Raw genomic sequence first — 21,975 nt, 5'->3', positions numbered from 1 at the left:
TCTATACTTGCAATATATATCTAATCTTAATTTTTGAGAGCTTTTCAAAATTATGCAACAGGTTTCCGTTTTCTTAAGCTAAAATTTTCATTAATTTTTTCACTCTATGATTTTTGCCTGAGACCGTCATATTTGTCCGGAAATCACACCAAAGTGTCCGAAAAAAATGGGCACCCAAGTTATTTTGATTCCCCTACCTCTTAGATTTCCAAAAATGTATAACAAGTGCTTTGACTAAAAAAATCGAGCGATTTTACAAATTTCATTCAGCATGTTGCTTGTTTTCCCTGTACTCATCGCTTATTTACCAAAAATTATTAAAAAACAAAGTTTAGCTAGGATTAACCTTCAGCCTAAAAGCCAACCCGTCATTTCCTTTGTTTTTGGATAAGTGTAAAAAGGTGGCATCGAGCGTAGTGTCAATGAAAACCACAGAAACCCCGACTACCATCGCACACACCCAAAGTTGTTTTTGCCGGGGGCCCTTTCCCCCAAGCATTTTGGATGATTTTTTAAAAATCGAATTCAAATCTTTTCTAGAATGTACCGTACAACAGGCTTATAAAAAATATTTACAAATTTTTGAAATTTTATACAAGATAAAAAACGTAACTGAAAAATAAATGAACTTTAGTGCAACAAAATAGACCAAAATGATTAAGTGAAGGCTTTTACAAATCCTTTTGAGGTGTATGTACACGACAGGTAGTCGAAAGGTTAAGTACAGAATTCTTACATCTTGAACCAGACTTCGTTTTAGCGCAACACTTCAATCCTAGACTAGTATTTAGTCGAGGAGAAGAGTTATTGAGAAGACTGTCTATATGACGTCGGCTTGCTCTCGGTGATTCGTCGTAGGATGGAAAATTGAGGTTTCTAATAGGCGAAGAGCTGTGAATGACATCATTTTTAGCCAATGAAATTGTAGGATTTTGTTCGTAGCATTTCTTTTCCTCTGCGATTGGAGTGTAAGAACATTCTACCATTGATTGAAATTCTGTTAATTAATGATAAGAAGCGAGGAATTTGCATTAATTTGAGATGCGTTAATTTTTATTTCGGGATGAAGTAAAACAGAAAATCCACTATTGTTCATTCAATTCATGATATGCATGGACAGTCCTCCATGAATTTTCTATTTTTTATTTTTTAAGTGACGTATTGGGTGGAAATTTTCATTGGGTGGGCATTCCAGTGATGTATATCATGAATAGTTGGACAATCCTAGTTTCATGAAAAACGCTCTTGAAATAGAAACCAAGCAATTAGAATTAGGTCATGAAAATAACTGAGAGTTCTTACTTATATAAATTTATCTTCCCAATTCTTTCCGGACATACTGTATTGATCAGTAGGTTTTCGCCGACACTTCATAAGCAGGCACGACGCAACCGGTACGGCAGGTACGGCGGCCGCCGTACCAGATTTTCACAAAAATACCCGAAGTTTTTCTCTTCGTCGGTAAAATCGCTTAAATTTCCTCATTCGCCGTACCAGATATAAAGAGCTTCCGTCGTGCCTGATAAGTGATAGGAAGAAGTTGTAAAAATACACCTTTTCGACCGTAGTCGCGCGGTCAGGCGCGTGCCACTTAATTATTTAATTATCCCCCTAAACTCGATCCAATCCTTTTTCGACACGTTTTTCTATTGTTTACAGGTGCAAAAAAGGACTTGGACGGGTTCTAGTGGGATAAAGCGGACAAAAAAATCTACGGTTGAAAAGGCGTATTTCGAGGAAGAAACAATAAGCATACCAGCAGTTGCTTTGACTTTCTCTGGTGTATCGAATGTGAATCTTGCTTCTTTTTCATCAGCTATCACAATTTGTTTTCCTTTACGAATTGACTGTACCCAATCCCAAAGTGTTTTTATTGTGTAAAATCCTAGAAAAAGGAATTGAAATTTGTGATATCTATGCTAATTTCATATCATAAATCGCTGATTCGGGGGTTAGGTTTTGAGGTGTGCAAGATGACAGCTGACTGAACCAAAAATCGATCTTTAGAGAGAAAATTCTGAATTAGATTTTCGAAAATACAAGGTATAATAGAATTTGATTTGATATAAAGCAAAACTCAAAATTTATTTTACCTTTTTACCTACAAAAAATAATTTACATGTATGCAGTGAATAACGAAACTTCAAACGATTCTGATGTTAGGTCTAATGTTCTATATTAAATTTTGCTTCCTTTTTTCGAACACCTTGTAGTCTCTCATTTAATTTTACATTTACGTTTTATATTTTTAGTCATTACAAAATTAAAAAAATGTGACAACACATACCTGGCATTGAACCAGCAAGAATCCATGCCATTTGTAGAAAAGTCAATTGATATTGAACTTCATGGAGAACTAAGAAACAATTGACTGGTACCATCAAAAGAAGCAAGCCTCTGGTCACACTTGGTGCATTGATGAAGATAGCTGAGAAGAAACTTGCCATGAAGAAGGAAGTGTGACCAAGGAGAACTGAAATCATGGTCAATTTGTCCACGGTTCCACCGAACATATTTTGAAGCCATGGGATTTGATTGTTGAAAGTAACATGTAATTTCTCGATCAGCTGGAAAAGAACACATTACCAGTAGGTAGTGTACTGGTTATTTTACAAAGGTGTCCGACTTGCATAAAATATTTTAATCAGATGAAATAATATTTAGTAATCTATCTAATCGAAGCCTACTAATTAACCCGACATCGGGCTTTTCATTAGTAAGTCGCTGTCCGTATGTCTGTTTTGAGTAGTGCTTTGTCAATATAGTTTTTGATTTTTGTCGATGCATTGTGGTATTGTTTCGGGGGTATTAAAATAGAATTCCCTCGAGGAATTCCTAAGAGATTTCTATTGTAGATTTCTGGTGCGAAGTGTACGCAATGCGAACAAACATTCGACTATATTGCAATCGAAACCCAACTTCTGCATTGAACACAACTGTTCAATAGGAGGTTCAATATTTCTTACGTTGCTCATGAACTCAATAGTTTGTTGTATTTCTTCCAAACTTTTCAGCGTTTTGTTTTGTTTCTCTTCTAGATTGTCATGGTAATTATCCATGTCCACAAATGCTGTGCCTGGTGGAAAAGAAAGTGATCAAGCAATTGAATATCAAGCAATCACACTATTGAAGATAATGCTGGTAAGTTTTAAACTTTGTAACTTGTTACGGTAAGCTGTTGTTTGTAATTTTCAATAGATTGAAAGAGATCAATGACCATAGATAGAGTTACTCCTGTATTTCCCAAGCAGCGGTAGGTGAAGCAAAACAATGCGCCATCTTTGCTGAAAGTAGGCAATTTTTTCAACCAATCAAAAAAAACTGAGTGACGCGAAGCGACGAGTTGAAAGATAGATCGATTTGTTCGATCAAATTGCCGGCACCGAACTATGGTCTACTTATCAAAGATGGCGGATTATTTTGGTTCAAATAGGGACGGAGTAGTGCGGTGACGACCCAACAACTGTCCAGATACTTTTCTTTTAATTAAATTCAGAGCGCTCGTATTCATACCTAGGTCAATTTCCAATTTGGTACTCGTGAATTCATAAATGCGGGCTGATCTGACCGATAGTGCGGTCTCCATAAGACGTGTACGAAATAAATATTTCTTTACCTAGCTTTTGAAGCACTTCGTCTGCTTTGGACTTGACTGAATCGAGATCTTTGAGGATCTCTTGCTCGCTTTCTTTCTTGGCCTGGTCTTGTGCTTTTATTTCAGTCGATAGGGAAACTATAAATAAAAGAGTTGGGATTTTTGTTTCGAAGAAACTAAGGTGAAGAGTAGAGGCATAAAACATATTTCTCTTATAAACCGAATTCAATTCACATATATGAATAACACTTTGGGTGATAAAGTCATTTCAAAAGCTCATTTAGATAAAGTAAATGGTTGTCCCTAATCCTACAGTAGACTCTCGGTTATTCAAAGCTCCAAAGGGGATAAGAATTTAATTCGAATAACCGGGAGTTCGAATAACTGAAATATCCGTTTTCCCACCAGATTCTCAACTTAACCTTAACCGGAGGGATTTTTCTGAAGTAATGAGGCATTGCAGTTCAGTTGAGGGTAATAAGCACAAAGAAATCGCTTGAATAGCGATATATAGCCCTGAATATTGAAACCTAATTTTTAAAGGAAAAACAATTATTTCAATCGTAGAAAGTTTTTAATGTTCTAACTCGACGATCTCCCAATAAGAAAAATTCGAAATAGAGCGCCTATTCAGGCCTTAGCACACTTCTTAAACGTTGATTTTAGCTATTTGATCACCGCGTTTTCCATGACAAGCCAACACAATGACTCAAACTCGAATAACTGAGGGTGATTTAGCCTATATTGTACCCCAAGGGAAATAGAAATCGCTTCAAATAACTGAAGTTCGAATAACTGAGAGTGTTTTTGTCTGAGTTGGGTAAGCAGATCCAAGGGGAACGCCATCTCACTTCGAATAACCGAATTATTCGAATAAGTAAGGTTCGAATAACCGGGAGTGTTTTTGCCTGGGTTGAGTAAGCAGATCCAAGGGGAACGCCATCTCACTTCGAATAACCGAATTATTCAAATAAGTGCAGGTTCGAATAACCGGTAGTATACTGTAGTTCGTTGAAATTAAAGTTCAGGGTGTTCCGAAAGACTTTGTGCAACTGACGAAGTTTTTTTTTAAACACAATGATAATTAAACCCTAATTATTTACAAATTAAATTAATACTAATCAGAGTACTTTTTAAACAACCAACATATGAAAGGTTGTCCCGGATAAAGTAATTAAAAAGAATATTATCTTGATTTTTTTGAAATTTCTAGTATCTAATGGTATTTTTGTCTCGATCCTCCGTCCAATTATAGATTTTTTGATACATGCACAAATTCTTTCTACGTATATAAGTGGTACTGACACAGTACTTTTTTCTGAACACCCTGTATAGTCGAGTAACAAGTTCATGATTAGACTAGAGTCTACTTCTGGCCGAACTTTGCTTTTTGATAATTTTTTATGACGCTGAGTCCAGTGAAGTAGACTAGGAGCGTTTCGCGAGGTCACGATTTTGAGAGACAATGTTAAAAATCCAAATAACAATAAAACTACTTGGAGTTGAAAGATATAATCGAAAATGAGAAACAAGCATCATAACAGATTTGCAATCCCTTGTTCTCATCTAAAAACATTTTTCATACTGTCTTTACCTTCCAAAAACAACTAAAATCTAGCGGATTGTTTTACAGTCCACCTAAGCTAAACCATATTACCATATACTACCGGGCCACTTAATTTTCTAAAAAAAGGTTTAAGTGGACCCGGGCTAGTTCATGATTTACTATCTTTTCGGTCAGCGAAGAAGAGTTTGGTACAGGCTATCACGTAAGTGCAAAAGCCCATTTACGCTCTCTCGCATTTACGCAAACCGCTAGGAGGGCCCAATTAAAAATTCGTCGGCAGAAAATGACTAAAAAATCATTTTCTGACGAAATACACCTTTTTTTTATAAGAACCAAGTTTATAAGAACATTGAGGCTGAAATTCGTCGAAAAATTAAGAACATCTTAAGAACATGCCCAGCCTCAGTTTGGAAAAAAATGACAAGAAACTACAATTGTTTCCTCTTTTCAAGCAGTTTTAACTGAACTTAGTGATGAATTTTCTAAAATCGAGAGTCAAATATTGTCGAAATTTTACCAATTTTAAGTTCTCTTTATTTTGCATGATATTGTCGATTTAGAGTAGTCTGAAAAATTAAGAACGCATTTAAGAACATTTTAGGCTGAAAATTGCTAAAAAAAATAAGCACATCCAGGCTCAGCCAAATTTTAGGTGTTCTAATAAAAAAAACGTGTATTTTATCGGATACATACCAAGTTGTTCATTGATCATTTTGGTATACTGCTCAACTTGGTGATGTTTCTCAGCAATCAATCGTTTCTCAGCTATCAAATCTTCCATATTGTTTTGAAGTAACCCACCAATCTGCGATTGTTTTTCGTTTAGTGATTCTTGATTGGCTAATAATTTGTTTTGACTTTGAGCGATGTTCGAAACAGCTTCTTCAGTAACTTCTTGCATGTGTTCTTGACCAGCCTATTATAGGTAATATAGTGTTTGTTTATTTATGATAGTGTTAAAAAAATTTAAAGCTTTTGCATGCTCTTAACTTTTTTAGTTTGGAGCTTTAAGCTGTTCTCAAAATGTTCTTATTTTTAGGATTTTGAGTATTTTTACTGTACTGTATTGTCTTTGGGAAATGCATTTTTTCGAGCCTTTAAAGCCTTAAAGTTAAACCCCAGTTAAACTTAAATTTTAAATTTTTAAATTCATGCTCTCGAAGTCTGATGTTGTTCTAAGATCTATTTGACACAAAAAAGACAACAGAATGTAAAAATGTACCTCTGCGCTGAAAATATATATATATTTTTTTTATTTAATCATGGGAGCCGTCTAAGTTGCAGATGTTCTTATCTCAATGTTTACTCCTACTTAAGTTTTCTTCTTTGCCAAACTTTTATAAGAACCAACAAACATTAGGCGAGACAAAGTTGTTTTTTTATACTTTTTTACTCTTAGATGAGGAATATATATTTAAGACGTTCTCAATATGCTTGCGTACATTCTTAATTTTTCAAAATGTTCATAAGAATGTTTTTCCTCATATTTGAGGCTCATGTTATTTTCTATCACATGTTTTTATAAAAAGATGCACGCTCCTGAATTAGATACTCTATTCTTCTTCTCCTACGCCTGTTTTTTTTTGGAGAAATTAGTTTAAGATGTCGCAAAAACAAAAACATAATCAGATTGCAAATTTTGAGAGAAATTAGCTTTCTTCCTAGAAAAAACAATCACTTTGCTCATCTTGACACATCTGGTTGACAAAACCTGATGCAAAATCTTGTATTTACTAAGGTAAAAAATCAATTAAAAAATTTCGTAAATCATCTGACTCGAATGAAGTAAACCCCGAAAATTTAGGTCTCTCATTTTTTAGCATTACAGCCCTAACGATAGTTCAACTTCATAAAAAGTTGTTTTTATAGACATTAAATTTTAACTTGAATTAATTTTTTCCAACGAAAATCTGAATCGAAGTTGATTGGATACTACCCGGATTGAGACATTTTCTAAATAAATCCTCTAAATCTATTGGAATTAAGTTATGATGATATGTTATTTTCTTACTCCTATAATGAACAAAGAAAATGGGAAAAATAGTCCATTTAAATATTTATTGTTCTATGCTAGATATTTTGACGAAAATGTTTGACCTACAATTTTGGGGTTCGTTAATCTACAATTTGGGGGCCTTTATAACCCGACATAAAAAGTCTGTCAAATTATAGAATACTTGTTTGTTGTACTTTCATTACATGTACTGTGTAGACTATGCCTGAGAGAGATGATTAGTGTTGACATTTTGAGCTTTTACGACGTGTCCCAGACCCGCTGAGACCCCAGCCCAAATCAGAAAATTTGCCTAAGTTTAGAACAATAGAATTTCTATCCCCATTAGACTTTATAGTAGAAATCTTTGTCCCCGCTGTGGGAAAAAGTTCCACCGGGGCTGTGAGGCTCACATCACATTTTAAGACAACATTTTCAGCCTAAAAAATAAAAACAACTGTCTTGTTTCTTCTTTTCGTCCTTTCTTTTACTTTTCCTCATTTGTAGCACGATAAAATTAATATCTTTGTTAATTTTTTGTCAGAGTATATTTCTAAAGTATGAATTTCACTTTAGAGAACAATAATTTCCGATGAATACTGAAATTCCGCTCTCAACGACCGAATCTTTTCACCTACATTCCGGGGGTTGAAAAGCGAAAAAATCCAATTTTCAAAAATGTTCTTTAGAATATTGTTTTGGCACAAAACTTTCTAAAATTTGCTGTTATAATTAATCCAATTGAAAAAAAATATTAATATTTTACTATTACTAGATTTAAAGCCATAAAACCAAACCTATATTCTGGGAGTCATAACGAAAATGGGATCAACTTCAAGGACCAAAACAATTAGCAAATTGACCAAATCTCTCAAAAGTAATGAAACTAACCCCTGGGAAAGGATTTTGGGAGTTGAAAACATTCAATGTTTTTTAAAATGCAAATCTACATCTTTCAGGTCTGATTCAAATTTCACCTACATTCTACTTTCCAACATAAAACTTTTTCCTAAAGTCTGTCCAAATATAATTGGCAGTGGAAACAAGAATGACTGTAACTTTTGATAGTCAAATATAATTATGGAAATTCTTTTTGCTTGTTTTAGAGAATCAAAAGCGCTATATTTGAATATATTTTTGGCTGAAAAATTCGCGATTTTTAGCGGTTAAATTTCCGATTGTAAAAATTGAGATTTTTTTCTACTTATGCTATAACGTTCATTTTTACACCAGTGGTAGTTCAACCTTAGGTTAAGAAGTTTGTTAAATTTCAAGGCAAACAGAAAAGTCCTTCGGAAGATATGGGACCCGAAATACCCCTTGGTAGCACTTTTCTGTGAAATATCAAATCTCCAACTTATTACTAAAAACGGGGGTTACGTTATATTTTTTGAACAGTGCAATTAAAAGTTGGAAAATGTTAAGTTTTGGTGCATTGGTATTATTGGTATCATTGATTATTTCGAAACGAAGTGAAATCACAGTACAGGGTGTCCCTAATTAAAAGTATCGAGTCGAAACACAACTATGAGTAGAAAGTTTTATGTATGTGTTCACAAAATTGTATTTTAAGCTCTCCCTCTTTTTTCTTTGTCATTACGATTAATTTATACGTTGTAACTACCTTTTGTAATAAGCCTGTGTGATGGAGAACGTTCTTATATTTTAGCGATAACACACACAAACTTTTCTACTCAATCGCATGTTCAAACCACAGATATCTGTAAAGCCCGAAGGGCTAGATTTGCGGCTTTTATCAAAAAGTGAAGCTCATCTTTGGAAGGATTTCCTACCAGAGTCACGTGACTAAAATATGCAATTTCACCGGTTTGAGAGATGTGAAATAGCGTTTGCCGCCTACGTTTTTTGATCTCGTGCTCCGAAAACAATTAAAATGCTAGATCCTATCCATCGGCACGAAATTTCAAAAATGCAAATTTTTGCTTCACTTTTTTTTGCTGGAGAAAGCTTAAAGTTGCAAATCTAGCCCTTCGGGCTTAGATATCTGTGGTTCAAACTCGATACTTTAATTAGGGACACCCTGTATAATTGTTTTTATTGAAGAGATAAGCATGAACTTATATTGCCTTTGTTATTTTTAAGTCATTAAAGAACTTTGCTAACTCCCAAAACACTAAACACAGTTTGGCTATGAGGTCATTAAAGAGATAGTAAAATGTGTTATGATCGAAAAACTGTTTTATCAATCATATCACTATCCCCCGTTTTTAGTAATAAGTTGGAGATTTGATATTTCAAAGAAAAGTGCTACCAAGGGGTATTTCGGGTTCAATATAGCGCTTTTGATTCTCTAAAACAAGCAAAAAACTTTTCCATAATTATATTTGACTATCAAAAGTTACAGGCATTCTTGTTTCCACTGCCAATTATATCTGGACAGACTTTAAAATTATTCATTAACGTGTCAATTCGAAAAGCTAGCCACAAGATTTTTTTATACATTATTTAGAAATAACGACTCTTAAAAATAACCAAAATCAAATTCAGTCTCGGGAAAGGTGGCAATATTCTTAACACCCGACCCCCAGCCCCTCTGATAATTTCATCCTGGACATAAGAAGACATTCCCAAATAAATAATATCCCCTAACTTGAGTCTTTTGGCCATAAAAAAATTTGCTGGACCTTATTTGATTACCCCCTCTCAAAATGTTTTTAAATACATTCTTCTCTCGAATGAGCCAAAAAAAATTCCACTCCTAAAGAGTGGTCTTCCTACTACACTGAATCAATTTAAGGTTAAAAATCTCACCGCTAGCTGTTTGAGTAAGTTTATATTGTTCAATGTAGATGAAGCCAGTTGGTTGACGGTCTGTTCAGTTTTCATACGAAACTGTGTTTGACGCATGTTATAACAAATAGCGCGTGCCCGGTTACTTATGATGTGGTACGAGTTCCATGTATCTGGATCCATCGGACCGGTGCACTCAGAAAGAGCCTTAAAAATTGAAAAAATAGGTGATTTGATTGAATTTGCCGCTTAGGTTCTCAAATGGAAACGTGAACTCATATGGGACTTTCATTTTCACGAAGGGATACCTGAGTATATCTGTGAGATAAAACTTTTAGATTTTATAGATTCAATGCTGTTCAAAAAGATCTAATAAAGATTATCTGAAGAATTTGTTTTCCTTAATCTTCCAGTGTTTAACACAAAAGTCAATTATACATAACTCACCATTTCCTCGGTACATTTATAAACCTTCCTTCCCTCAACTGCACTTTGACAATTCAATAAATTGACGCTTAATTTAGAAAGTTGTTCATCACTCAGTTGATGACACGATGTCTTCAAGCGATTGATAATCTGAATTGCAAAAATACAGTGTGCTTCCGAATAAAAACGAAACATGATTAATTTACATGAATTAAAGTCCTCATAATTTACACAATTTTTACAAAAATTATTTTTAATGACCTCAGTATATTCATGATATTCATGATGTAATCTTTGCGCCTAAACAATAGATGTGACGTAACAACTTTGCCGCCATTATTGGTGGCAAAAAAATTGTCCCGCTAACCTATTTTGTATTGAAACCGGGGGTTTACGAAAAAAAATGCTTAATATCTTGTGACGTAATATAATAGAATTAAATATCTTTTGGAAATTATATTGCAGATAATTAAAGAATTTCAATGAAAGAGTTTTTTCTTTGATTTGGAGTATTTGGACTTCTGTATTAATCTTTTCTTATTTTTTCCGGGGGTCCTTGCTTGGAAAACATTGGGGAACGCATTTGTTTTGCCACCAATAATGGCGGCCAAATGTTTTGATTCGGAGTGTCACAATCAACGAAAAGATTACATAAGATTACATCATGAATATCATGAATTATACATCTCTATTGATTTAAAAAATGAGTTTTGGGTATCTAACTTTATATAAAAAGTGGTTCGCTTTTCGCCGAACACACTGTATAAAGACTATAACTATGACAAAAAGTTTTTCAAAACCACAAAAATTGAAGGTTTTTTATAGAGACTCTTATCCGTCTTCATCCCGTCCTCTCTTTAGTCTGATCTTTGTTCCGTGGGATTGATTGCAAACAAGCAAAGTATTGTTCAAAAAGCTAAAAATTCTATCGTAAATTGTCGAAAAAAGACCTTTGGGGAACTAGGAGTACTTTAGTGTCAGAAATTTTTACGATTTTCGCGAATTCGCTCAAATTTGCGAAATTAAATTACTTCTCGCGAAATTTTTTATTTTTTAAGCTCACTTATCAAAAATGTTCAAATACTCTCTTTTTCTAAAGTTTTAATAGCAAGGGACTTTAAAAACCACAAAAACAGATGCTTTCACTTCTAACAAAAGCCAGGAAATTTCCATCATGATTCGCGAAATTAAAGTCCTGTGAAATATTTCTGACATTTAAAAGTAGATTAAACCTCAGGAGAAAAAAATGGCAACACAACTGCTTAAAAATGCTGAAAGAAGATTTCAAATTGCAGAATTACCAGCATATTACATTGATCAAGCATAGGTAAGTTTTGAAGATAATTTTTGGCTTCTCTCAGAAATTTTTCTTCTCCAGTAGACATTTCAAATGGAGCAAATACTTGTGTCATCTCTGTGTTTGAGGAAGTTTGTGTTGAATCTCCATCGTTTGGTTGATTGTTTGAGTTGCCAGTGAACCACCACCAAAAACAATGAGTGTTTGAAAAAGTCACAATTAGGAGGGGTATGGTGTTTATTAGTCGCATCTTCTTTAATTGTTTAGTTTGAAATTTCTTTTCTAAAAAGAATTTAGAAATTAAAAAAAGAAATTTCTCCAATTTCTTAGAAGAATTTCAAAAAACAAATTAGTGGAAAATATAAGCACATTTGAATATCTTTCCAACGATACCAAAAAATTTTTATACGACGTAAAGTACGACACTGTATGCTTTTTTGACTTTTGACTTTGACCCCCTTTATAAAACTAGTTGCAAACGCGTATGGGCTATTTTGTGGATGCTTCCATATAAAACATTACGTCATGAATTTTATGAATAGGACAATACAATTTTTAATGCAGAAGGTTTGCATTTCCTTTCTTCGCCTATGCATTGTTACAGCCCGCCTGGTAGAATTCTTTCTACATTGGGGTTAAAAATTTATATTAAAATCCCATTGGGATAAAAATTCTTTTATTCCAAGCTCAAAAATACATTCTTACACCCCTGTCTCACTGCCAACGAGAATGAATTTTGACCAAATTTTCAGTGGGATAGGAGTCCCAACGGGGGTGCATTGTTCTTCTATTGGGTTTAAGTTTTTTAGACTTATCCCGATTTTTTGCAGAAAGATGCGGGGAATTTTTTTTCCTGCCGGAAATATGCCAGAAATCGCCGTTTTTGCAGATTTTCATTGGACTTGTTCCTAATATTTCTACAGGGTGTCCCTAATTAAAGTATCGAGTCGAAACACAACTATGAGTAGAAAGTTTTATGTGCGTGTTCACAAAATTGTATTTTAAGCTCTCCCTCTTTTTTCTTTGTCATTACAATTAATTTATACGTTGTAACTACCTGTTGTAATAAGTCTGTGTGATGGAGAACGTTCTTATATTTTACTGATAACACACACAAACTTTTCTACTCAATCGCATGTTCAAACTCGATACTTTAATTAGGGACACCCTGTATGTTTTAACAAAAACATTATTGATAACAATGCCCACCATCGAGCATGATTCAATTGTCAATAAAAGTGATTTTTGCAATCGGAATTTTCTATTTATTTTTTCCCTACTTCCAATCAATGATGAAATTTTAGGCGTTATGTATTTTCGGTGAACGCTATATTTTCTGACTGATTGTTTTCATTTTTCTTCTTATTGCTATCTAACTTTCATCATTAGGTAGGTCCATTCAGCATCTAGATTGTTCTTTATAGTTTAACCCTTTAAGTGCTAATGTCGTATATATAAGACATGGGCTATGTAGGAGGGCGAAGCCCTGCTGTAATGCCTAGTTTGAGTTAGAAATCGTCGTTTTTGGTAAAACTCGTAGGAATCGGATTAGGCTTCATGGCCAAGCAAAAAAAATCAAAAGTGAGTCTTTTTTAGATTTTAAGTTAAAAAGTCAAAAAAATGCAAAAATTTGACAAAAATCCACTTTTTTAAGATTTTGACCGTTTTTTGACCATTTTGGTCAACGAGTGATCCAAGAACCTCCAAATTTGGTCCTGATTAACTTGATTCTGTCCTCCAGCGAATTAGCTTGAAGTTTAACCACTCGGCATCTTTCTATCATTCAGTCAGGTCCGCGCAAACGAAAGAGGAGACATTAAGCTATTCAACGGGCTATAAACAAGCTTCTAACTCCTTCTAGTTCCGGAGATATAAGCCTTTAAAGTTTAAGTAGCGATTTTCTTTAAAAAATGACCGTGGCACTTAAAGGGTTAATAAAAAATTTAAGAACATGTACTAACTACTAACTACAAACGAGGCGAACGCACAGAATGAAAGATAAAGTTCCTTCGCCCGCAAGGTACTAAGTGATATCGTCTGAGTCTAGACTATGATAAGATTAATAGAAAACTAAATGGAAAACCATCACTAAAAGGAAAAAAATAGCTAGGTTGAAGAGCTCAGGGGGGGGGCTTAACCCTTTAAGTGCCAATGTCGAGTATATCGAACATTGGGCTATATAGGAAGGCAAGGCCCCCTGAACTTATTTGAGTTAGAAACTGTGATTTTTGGTCCAACTCGTAGGAATTGGAGATTTCCAGCAAGATTTTAAGCCAAATAGTCAAAAATTTGACAAAAATCCACTTTTTTGAGATTCTGACCGTTTTTTGACCATTTTTGAGTAATCCAAGAACCTTCAGATTTGGCCCTGCTTCACTTTATTCTGTCCTCTATCAAATTGATTTGAAGTTTCTTCACTGGGCACCTTTCCGCCATCCGGACTGCTTTAATTCCCCTAACCTACCCCCCCCCCCTTAGCCGTCGCGCCCCGCCCTTCCTAAATCGGGCAACGCCGAAGACCCCCGAAAGAAAGAAGAGATATACCGGGTGCGCCAGAAAAAAGTATACAAGTTTGTCGAGATATTGTAGGCTTTAGGATGAGAATTTTTATTTGATTCTTTTTCCATTGTATAGGGGAAAATCTAACTTAAATTTTGGTATATAAAACTTCAAAATCGGTTCAGTCAATCAAAAGTTATGATAAAAAAACTGAAAATTTCGACTTACCCAAAAATTCAAAATTCATTAGAAACAAGGAACAAAATGTTCTCTCTATTTATTATCACTTAAACAGTTAAATAGCCATAAATGAATAAAATTGTCAATTGGTAACTGTAAAATGGTTGATTTAAGGTCGCTTAAGCTCAAACTTTGCTAAGAAAGTAAAAATTCCCATAAAAATTCGAAAATTCTTGCTAAATAGCTAAAAACTAAAAAAAACATGCAATCTTCAATTGAAACTTTCAAAATGCCAACATATCGATACTTCGACGCCCTGATTTTAGTTTTGAGGCTTAATTTGAATTATTTTAATATCCAATGAGTCGAGGAAAGCTTTAAAGACCAACATTTTACCAAAAAAATGCTTAGAAAATGCCATTTTATCGAAATACCCCGGGGGGGGGGGGTACTAGGATTGACGGGTGTCGGGTATGTGCGTGCCAGACCTCTGGACCCTTACCCTTAGAGAGACTGAATTTTGGTGAAAAGGTGACCCTTAGAGAGACTCAGTGTAGAAAAACCCAACCCTTAGAGAGACTTTTTCACAAAAAAATTCTATAATGAGTCAAAGAAATTCGATTTTTAAAAGAATTTCTCCAATTTTCGAAAAATTTCTCTAATTTTTGAAAAATGTTCTCACTTTTTTGAAAAATTTTCTCACTTTTTTGACTTTTGACTTTTCTTTGACCCGAGTTTGTGAAAAAACCGACCCTTAGAGAGACTGATTTTGACTTTTGTTGTTTTGGTAACCCTTAGAGAGACTTTGGGAGGGTGAAAAACCCTACCCTTAAGGCACGCACATACCCAGCACCCATTTTTGCCTAAGTACCCCCCCCCCCCGGGCGAAATACCTTTCATAATAGTGGTTATTGTACATTCAAATTTTGTTCACTGTTTCTAATGAATTTTGAATTTTTGGGTAAGTTAAGATTTTCAGTTTTTTTATCATAACTTTTGATTGACTGAACCGATTTTGAAGTTTTATATACCAAAATTTAAGTTAGATTTTCCCCTATACAATGAAAAAAGAATCAAATAAAAATTCTCATCCTAAAGCCTACAATATCTCGACAAACTTGTATACTTTTTTCTGGCGCACCCGGTAAGCCTTTAAAGTTTGAACTAGCGATTTTCTTAAAAAAAATGAAAAAAAGGACCGTGGCACTTAAAGGGTTAATAGATATAGATTTATGTCTAGGATCTGATGTTTGTTGAACAAAAGATGTCTAGCTTGGGATTTGAAATAGAAATTGGAAGTAAGGAACTGTTTAACTAACTTTTCCAGACCATCTTAAAAAAACAACGAATATCTATTAAAAAATACAAAGAACCGACGTATTTTGCCATCCCAACCCCCAACTATAGTAGTGACACCACCCAATATGTTACTTTTGTACTTACGTAAAGTTTAACGACTAGCGTTCCGAAAAACGATAAATCACGGATGTGTATATGTCTTTTTTTGGGTTGGGCTGGAAACATTGGTGATGAAATGTCGTAAATAGAGCATTTCACCAATCTTTTGGCTGCACTGTAAAGGTGCAATTCTAAAAGCCATTTTTTTCGCCGCATATACCGCCAGATGGTAAACCCACTGACCGCCCCCCCCCAAGACAAGACAAGAAAGTCTACTTAGTTGAACCTAAAGTTACAGTACAGTACACGCTTTTTTTTTTATAAGAATGGTGTAAATCCATTTCATCATGGATATTCTTAACTTTTTTGGGAAAATCATCCTGAAATATTCTTACAGCATTCTTATTACTTGGGGGTAAATGGCAATTTGTAATTTAAAATGCTCTAAAAATGACATTCTTAGCTTGAATAGCAAAATTCCATGATGGTGATATTCTTAGCATATTCTTAATTTTTCGGCCATTTTCATCATGGACATTCTTATAAAGTGTATTCTTATAAAAAAAAAGCGTGTACTTTGCAAATCTACAATTTCTCAAAAATACACACTTTTCTATTCACAATGCAGTAAAAATGTCAAGCTAAAATGTGAAAATGAGAAAAATGCAATTATAACAAGCCTCTGCACTCCTCGTCTACCAACCACATACACGTTTTTTTATAAGAGCAAACTATATAAGAACATAAGGCTTCGATGGCCAAAATGTTAAGAACATGCTAAGAACATGTTAAGAACATTTTTAGGCTTAAAACTCAAAAAGTTACGAACATCCGAAGGCTTCTAAAATTTTGGATGTTCTTATAAAAAAACGTGCAGTTTCATTCCACAAAAATGCCAATCTCATAAACTGAGTAAAAGTGCAAAATTTTAAATTTACCATGACACTACTTATACTGAGATTAAACCTTTTCCTATGGGAACCTTTTTTATATGAATGACGACGATATATAAACCAAAGGTTAGAGAAAAGGCCAAGGGAAGGAGTGATGACCTTCCCTACCCTTATCTGTATCTCTACAAACCTTTCCAGATTCCTCTGTTATGTTCTTTTTGTCAGATATCAAACACCTTCATCCGAAAAACCAAGCATAAAACCTTCGCTTCTCCTGCGTGAAATCACACTACTTTACCATGTCAACTGTCAACTGTATATGTTTCATAAAAATACTCTATGACTTTTCTTTGAGGCTGTTTTTTTGAATTTTCTGATTAAGGTCGTTAGAATGCTCTCTTGGGATTTGAGTGATAACAATGCTCAAACAAAAAATTCTTATGAGAACAAACAATCTTTGTCTAATGCTCGGTTGTTATTTTTCTTGATTGGGCGCGTTTACACATACTGGCTGCGCTTAGACCAGCCTGGCATTTGTAATTGCTTGCATTATTCTTTTGAATCAATTCTATTGTTCGGTTTGTCAAAGGCTTATGATGCCAGCGTGTTGGCATTTCGTTGGCATTTGAAATGCCATTTTGAGCAAAGGAATCCCCTTTTCTGGCATTTCAAATTAAACAAAGGAACCAAAACAAAGAAAAAAAATGACATTTTTGATTTTTTAAAGTATTTGCACCTTTTTTATTCAGTTCTTTCTATAGATTGTAAAATTTGCAAGATTTGCCATAGCCTAGCCCTACGGCAAAAAGTTTCAGTCTTAATGACTGCAGTTTTTGAGAACTTCCATATGCTTTTCATTGTTTGATCTGTCAAAGTTGAACTTGAGGGGATCACCTTTTCAGTAATGACTCTAAAAAGACGATTCCTTAGGGTGCTTTTTCACTGAGACTTTCTGGCGAAAATCGATTAGCTGAAGCAAAGAAAATTGGTAGGAAAACATTACTGACTCCCAAAACAGTTGTTACAGCGTTTACAACCCTTTGAATTTGAAGAAATTTTTATTAAAAATCATCAACTCGCATATCAAGGGATTTAGAATTACAGCCTTCTAATGAACATTTTCTGTGACAAGATTCCTCGTCTTTTGTATCAAATCAATGCAGATGAAAGTTTGCTCTTCAACTCTATCGGGAAAGAAAACACTTTTCCCAAACGACCAATTTTTTACAAAAGAATCCCTCTGCACATTCTGCTACTTTTATGGCAACCAATTTAATTATACTGCTTTTTTCGCTTAATTGGTCATTAAGCCAAGAGAGGTCTACCCCTCTCTTGGAGGACAAAAGGTTTGATGACCAATTTTCGACGAAATTTTCGTTAAATCTGGAATGCTGATATGAAGCGATCAAAATCTGACGTTAAGCACGAATCTTCATTTTATATTTTTTATAACCCTTAGAAATTTATGAAAAGGACCGTTGATGAGAACCACTTATCTATCTAGCGTAGTGAAAAAGCACCCTTAAATGCCATGACAGAAAATACAATGGAAAAGCTATTAAAATCGAATCCCTCATGAGCAAATGCCAAATTACAAATGCCAGTTGGTCTAAACGCAGCCATTCATGACGACAAATACAATAGAAAAGCTATTAAAATTGAGTCCTTCTTGGCGCCCATGTGTGGATGGATGTATTCACACTGTTGCTTGAAGGTTGCTTGAAAATATGGGAGCAAAGAATTGCACGATCTTCATTTTTTTTATAAGAACAAACTATATATGAACATAAGGCTTCGATGGCCAAAATGTTAAGAACATGCTAAGAACATTTTAAGGCTTCGCAGACTCTAAAACACTTGATTTCTTAGGAAAATACTTTAATGGGATAAACTTTCGCGGGGATTAAAATTCGCAGATTTCGCGGATTTGGGTGTCATCCGCGAATTTCCGCGAAATTAAATCCCAATGGAAATTTGGAAGGGCCTCATCCGCAAAATATTTCTAATCAAAACTCAAAATATGTCAAATAAATACTTTTTGAATGGTTACTTGCATCGAAAAATCGCACAAATAATGTGTATTTCAACAACCAATATGCATGATTTGACAGTATAAAGATACAAAATCGGAATCAAAAATCAAAAATATTGCCACCCAATAGTGCCACCCAAAGTGAAAAATGTCGAAAATATAAAAAAAATTTATCCCGTTAAAGTCAAAAATGACGAAAATAAGCACATGTTAAGAATCCGCAGGCTTCAAAAATTTTGGATGTTCTTATAAAAAAAACAACGTGTACTTTTATCAGTGAGAAGGCAATCCTTAAAATGTGTATATCGACGTAAATTCGTTCTATTTCGAAAAGTTAGGTAATTTAGATTCATTGTTTCAACATCTCAAGCTGATTCAAACCTCCGCCAAAGAAACATAAGGCAATTATTACTTTCGCTTGAACGTTTCACGTACATCAGCAAGAAATAGTAAAAATTATTTTCTTGTCTCCACTTTCGTCACTCTATCTATCAACATATGGTTTAGACACGTTAAGGCTATTAGCTTGAAACTTTCAGTGTAAATACACCCTGTAACTTCTTCAATCAGCAGAGCTGGAAATTTCTATTGAAATCTCAATGGGAATCAGAAAATCTATTGTCCCAAGGTTAAAAGATCCAGTGGGGACAATTTCTAAACACTGAATTTCGAACGGGATAAAACCAAAAAGTCAATTTTTCAGTGGGGCTGACATTGCAGGGTATTTTTTCCACCGGGAACGAAATTTTTCCCAAATTTTCCAGTGGAGCTGGGGTCCTAGCGGGTCTGTAACACTGGTGTTCTCATGAGCAAATGCCAAATGCCGGTATGTAAACACGTCCATTCTCGGGATGAATCGTTTTGAACTGCTCGCTCACATATGGTTGGTAGTTGTTGTATTAAAAGGGCCTCAAAAGCATTTTTTCTGAAATTCAAGAGGATAATCCTTAATTTGTTCTTAGTTTTTTTGCCGAAAGTGGGATTCGTGCTTTATAAATTTGTTTTGTACAAATTCTAAGGCAATGTCTTGTTTCCAGGAATCGGCCGGGTGAACTTTTTTGAGAGAGTCACCCGACCGCAAAGGAAATTTTTTTTTGCTGTCGAAGAAAAAAAATATTTTAGACTGAAGTAAGCTCAAAGAAAACAATGTTTTCTCAAGAAAACACAAAAGATTATAATAACAGTGTATATACTACTAGCTGTCCCAGCGTCGTCCGAGACAACTCTTTACCATAATAATGAAGATCGCTTCGCTCACTGACGGTTTCTTGTATTTTCTAAGGAAAACGAACAAAAATTTTTTCTTTTATATTAATTAAAACATTTTCCTGCATTTTCCAAGGAAAATAATGTATAATGTACATATTTGAGGAAAATTAACTTAAAACAAATTTGTTATATTTACCTAAAATAATTTCTTGTATTTTCCAAGAAAAATTACATTAGACAATTTTTAAGAAAATAAAGTAAAGTAATTTTTTGCTACTTTCACCAAGTTGATTTTTCAAGAAAAATCTCAAAAAGATGAAGAATAGTTATTTTGAAAGCAAATCGAATCGAAACTGCCATTTTTAATCTAATTGCAAGGAAAGAAGATCTTGCTTTGCTAAAATCTACCAAAATCATGAGTATCGTGTAAAACTATTCTCATGCTTGGAGTACATTAGCCATCGGGCGTAGACATTCGAGGGTGACTTTGAAAATTTGAAAATTAGATATTTCAAAATGAAAAAGAAACAGATAATGATGAATCAATTTCAAAATGTTCTTAAGAATGTTCAAAAAATAATATTTAGCTATTTGTCTTTTTTAGACAAAAATATTTGCCAGCAGTGCCAAGATTACAGAGAAAACCTTCTGGTTACTTTTTAGCTCTCTTTAATCATTACAAACCATATGTTAGCCTACCTTATTACACAAATAGTCTGGCAGAAATTAAAGTTGACCTTGAAAAAAATTCCGCGCAAACTTTCTTGGTACCGTTGAAAGCGGAATTTTATGAGGTTTAACATACTCAGAGCCTCACGTTGAGGCCTTTGGGGGAAAATATTTGTGAAATAAAACATTAAGAACCCATCTTCGCTATAAAATGCCTTGAAAACTGCTATCCTTGTAATGGTAGGTGCCTTCTAAAACTCTCAATGTATACCCCTGTCTCAAAAACCTGGGGGTGGGGGGGGGTTTCCCAACAAACATTTCTGGAAACCACAATCAATTAAACAGTGTCATCCATCATATGCAATGGGTCAAATGCAACGCGAATGCCCTTGTGCGAGAGCACATGGTGATAGCGCTGACTTTCAAATACTTTGAATAGCTTTGATAGGTTTTTAGTGTAGCTGATGACCAGCACAATGCTCAAAAACGTATCTATCTTAGGGCAAAGAAGTACACTTCAGGCTTGATCTTACCAAAAGTTTTCCCCAAGCCCCTCATCACGAGGCTCTGAGTATGATAATCTACATAAGATTCCGCTTCCAACGGTACCAAGAAAGTTTACGCGGAATTTTTTTCACCCCTGTTTTATTGTTTTGCTTTTTCAAGGAAACAGCGGTTGGTTTTAATTAAGAGGGTTTTTATTAACACAAAATTTTTCAATTCGTGTTAATAAAATTACTAGTAATATTTGTGTAATAAGGTATTTGAATATCTTTGTAGAAGAAAAATTTGAGACCTGCTGCGCTAATGTTACAAGAAAAATTCTCTTCATATATGTCAGGTCAACATTTTCAAAACCCCCTATAAACACAAAATTCTTGCACGTTTTTTTTATAAGAACATCCTAGATTTTTTTAAGCCTTCGGATGTTCTTAACTTTTTGACTTTTAAACCTAGAAATGTTCTTAACATGTTCTTATTTTCCGCATTTTTTATGTGTTTGTGTCCATTTTCTTAGAAATTTTATTTCTATATAATATTTCATAATTAAATTATATATGAATTCATATTTTTGCATAAAAATCTTTCCTGTTTAGTTCCCTGAAAAGAATAATTATTTGACGGGCTAAATAACCGATTATTATTATTTTTCGATTACCGTTATTTTTTCTGAATCGGGATATTATTGGTCAAGCGCTGAAAATACTTCTCCGTATTCGAGAACTAACCAAGGGATAAGATTTGTAATATGGATTGATCGATGATCATTAAAAATCAATCTGAGTAGTAATAGATAGCGACTATCAATATTTTACTCTTCTTATATGCCTATATAATCTTTGCTAATTTGATTTTCTGAAACTTCGTCGGAACTTCAAATTGAAGTTATTTTTGACTCTTTAACAGTCGTCAGATCTTAATTTTTTCCTTTGCGTGATCTAGAAACCTGAACATTTTGAAATCTT

General features: G+C 34.2%; 1 protein-coding gene across 1 annotated transcript; it reads right to left on the bottom strand.

Moving 5' to 3' along the window:
- Positions 1 to 105: 105 nt before the first annotated feature.
- On the bottom strand, positions 106 to 11,925 carry LOC136798948 (protein brambleberry-like). Its single transcript, XM_067055625.1, has 9 exons — positions 11,634 to 11,925; positions 10,354 to 10,482; positions 9,928 to 10,113; positions 5,856 to 6,078; positions 3,617 to 3,733; positions 2,967 to 3,076; positions 2,288 to 2,567; positions 1,757 to 1,885; positions 106 to 997 (listed from the first exon to the last, which is right to left on the bottom strand). The coding sequence occupies exons 1-9, from the start codon at positions 11,877 to 11,879 to the stop codon at positions 672 to 674; spliced, it is 1,746 nt and encodes a 581-aa protein (XP_066911726.1). The 5' UTR covers positions 11,880 to 11,925; the 3' UTR covers positions 106 to 671.
- Positions 11,926 to 21,975: the final 10,050 nt, after the last annotated feature.

This window comes from Clytia hemisphaerica, unplaced genomic scaffold (assembly GCF_902728285.1).
Source record: "Clytia hemisphaerica strain Z4C2 unplaced genomic scaffold, Clytia hemisphaerica genome assembly, whole genome shotgun sequence".
Lineage (NCBI taxonomy): Eukaryota > Metazoa > Cnidaria > Hydrozoa > Leptothecata > Clytiidae > Clytia > Clytia hemisphaerica.
This window is presented reverse-complemented; position numbering and strand designations above follow the sequence as displayed.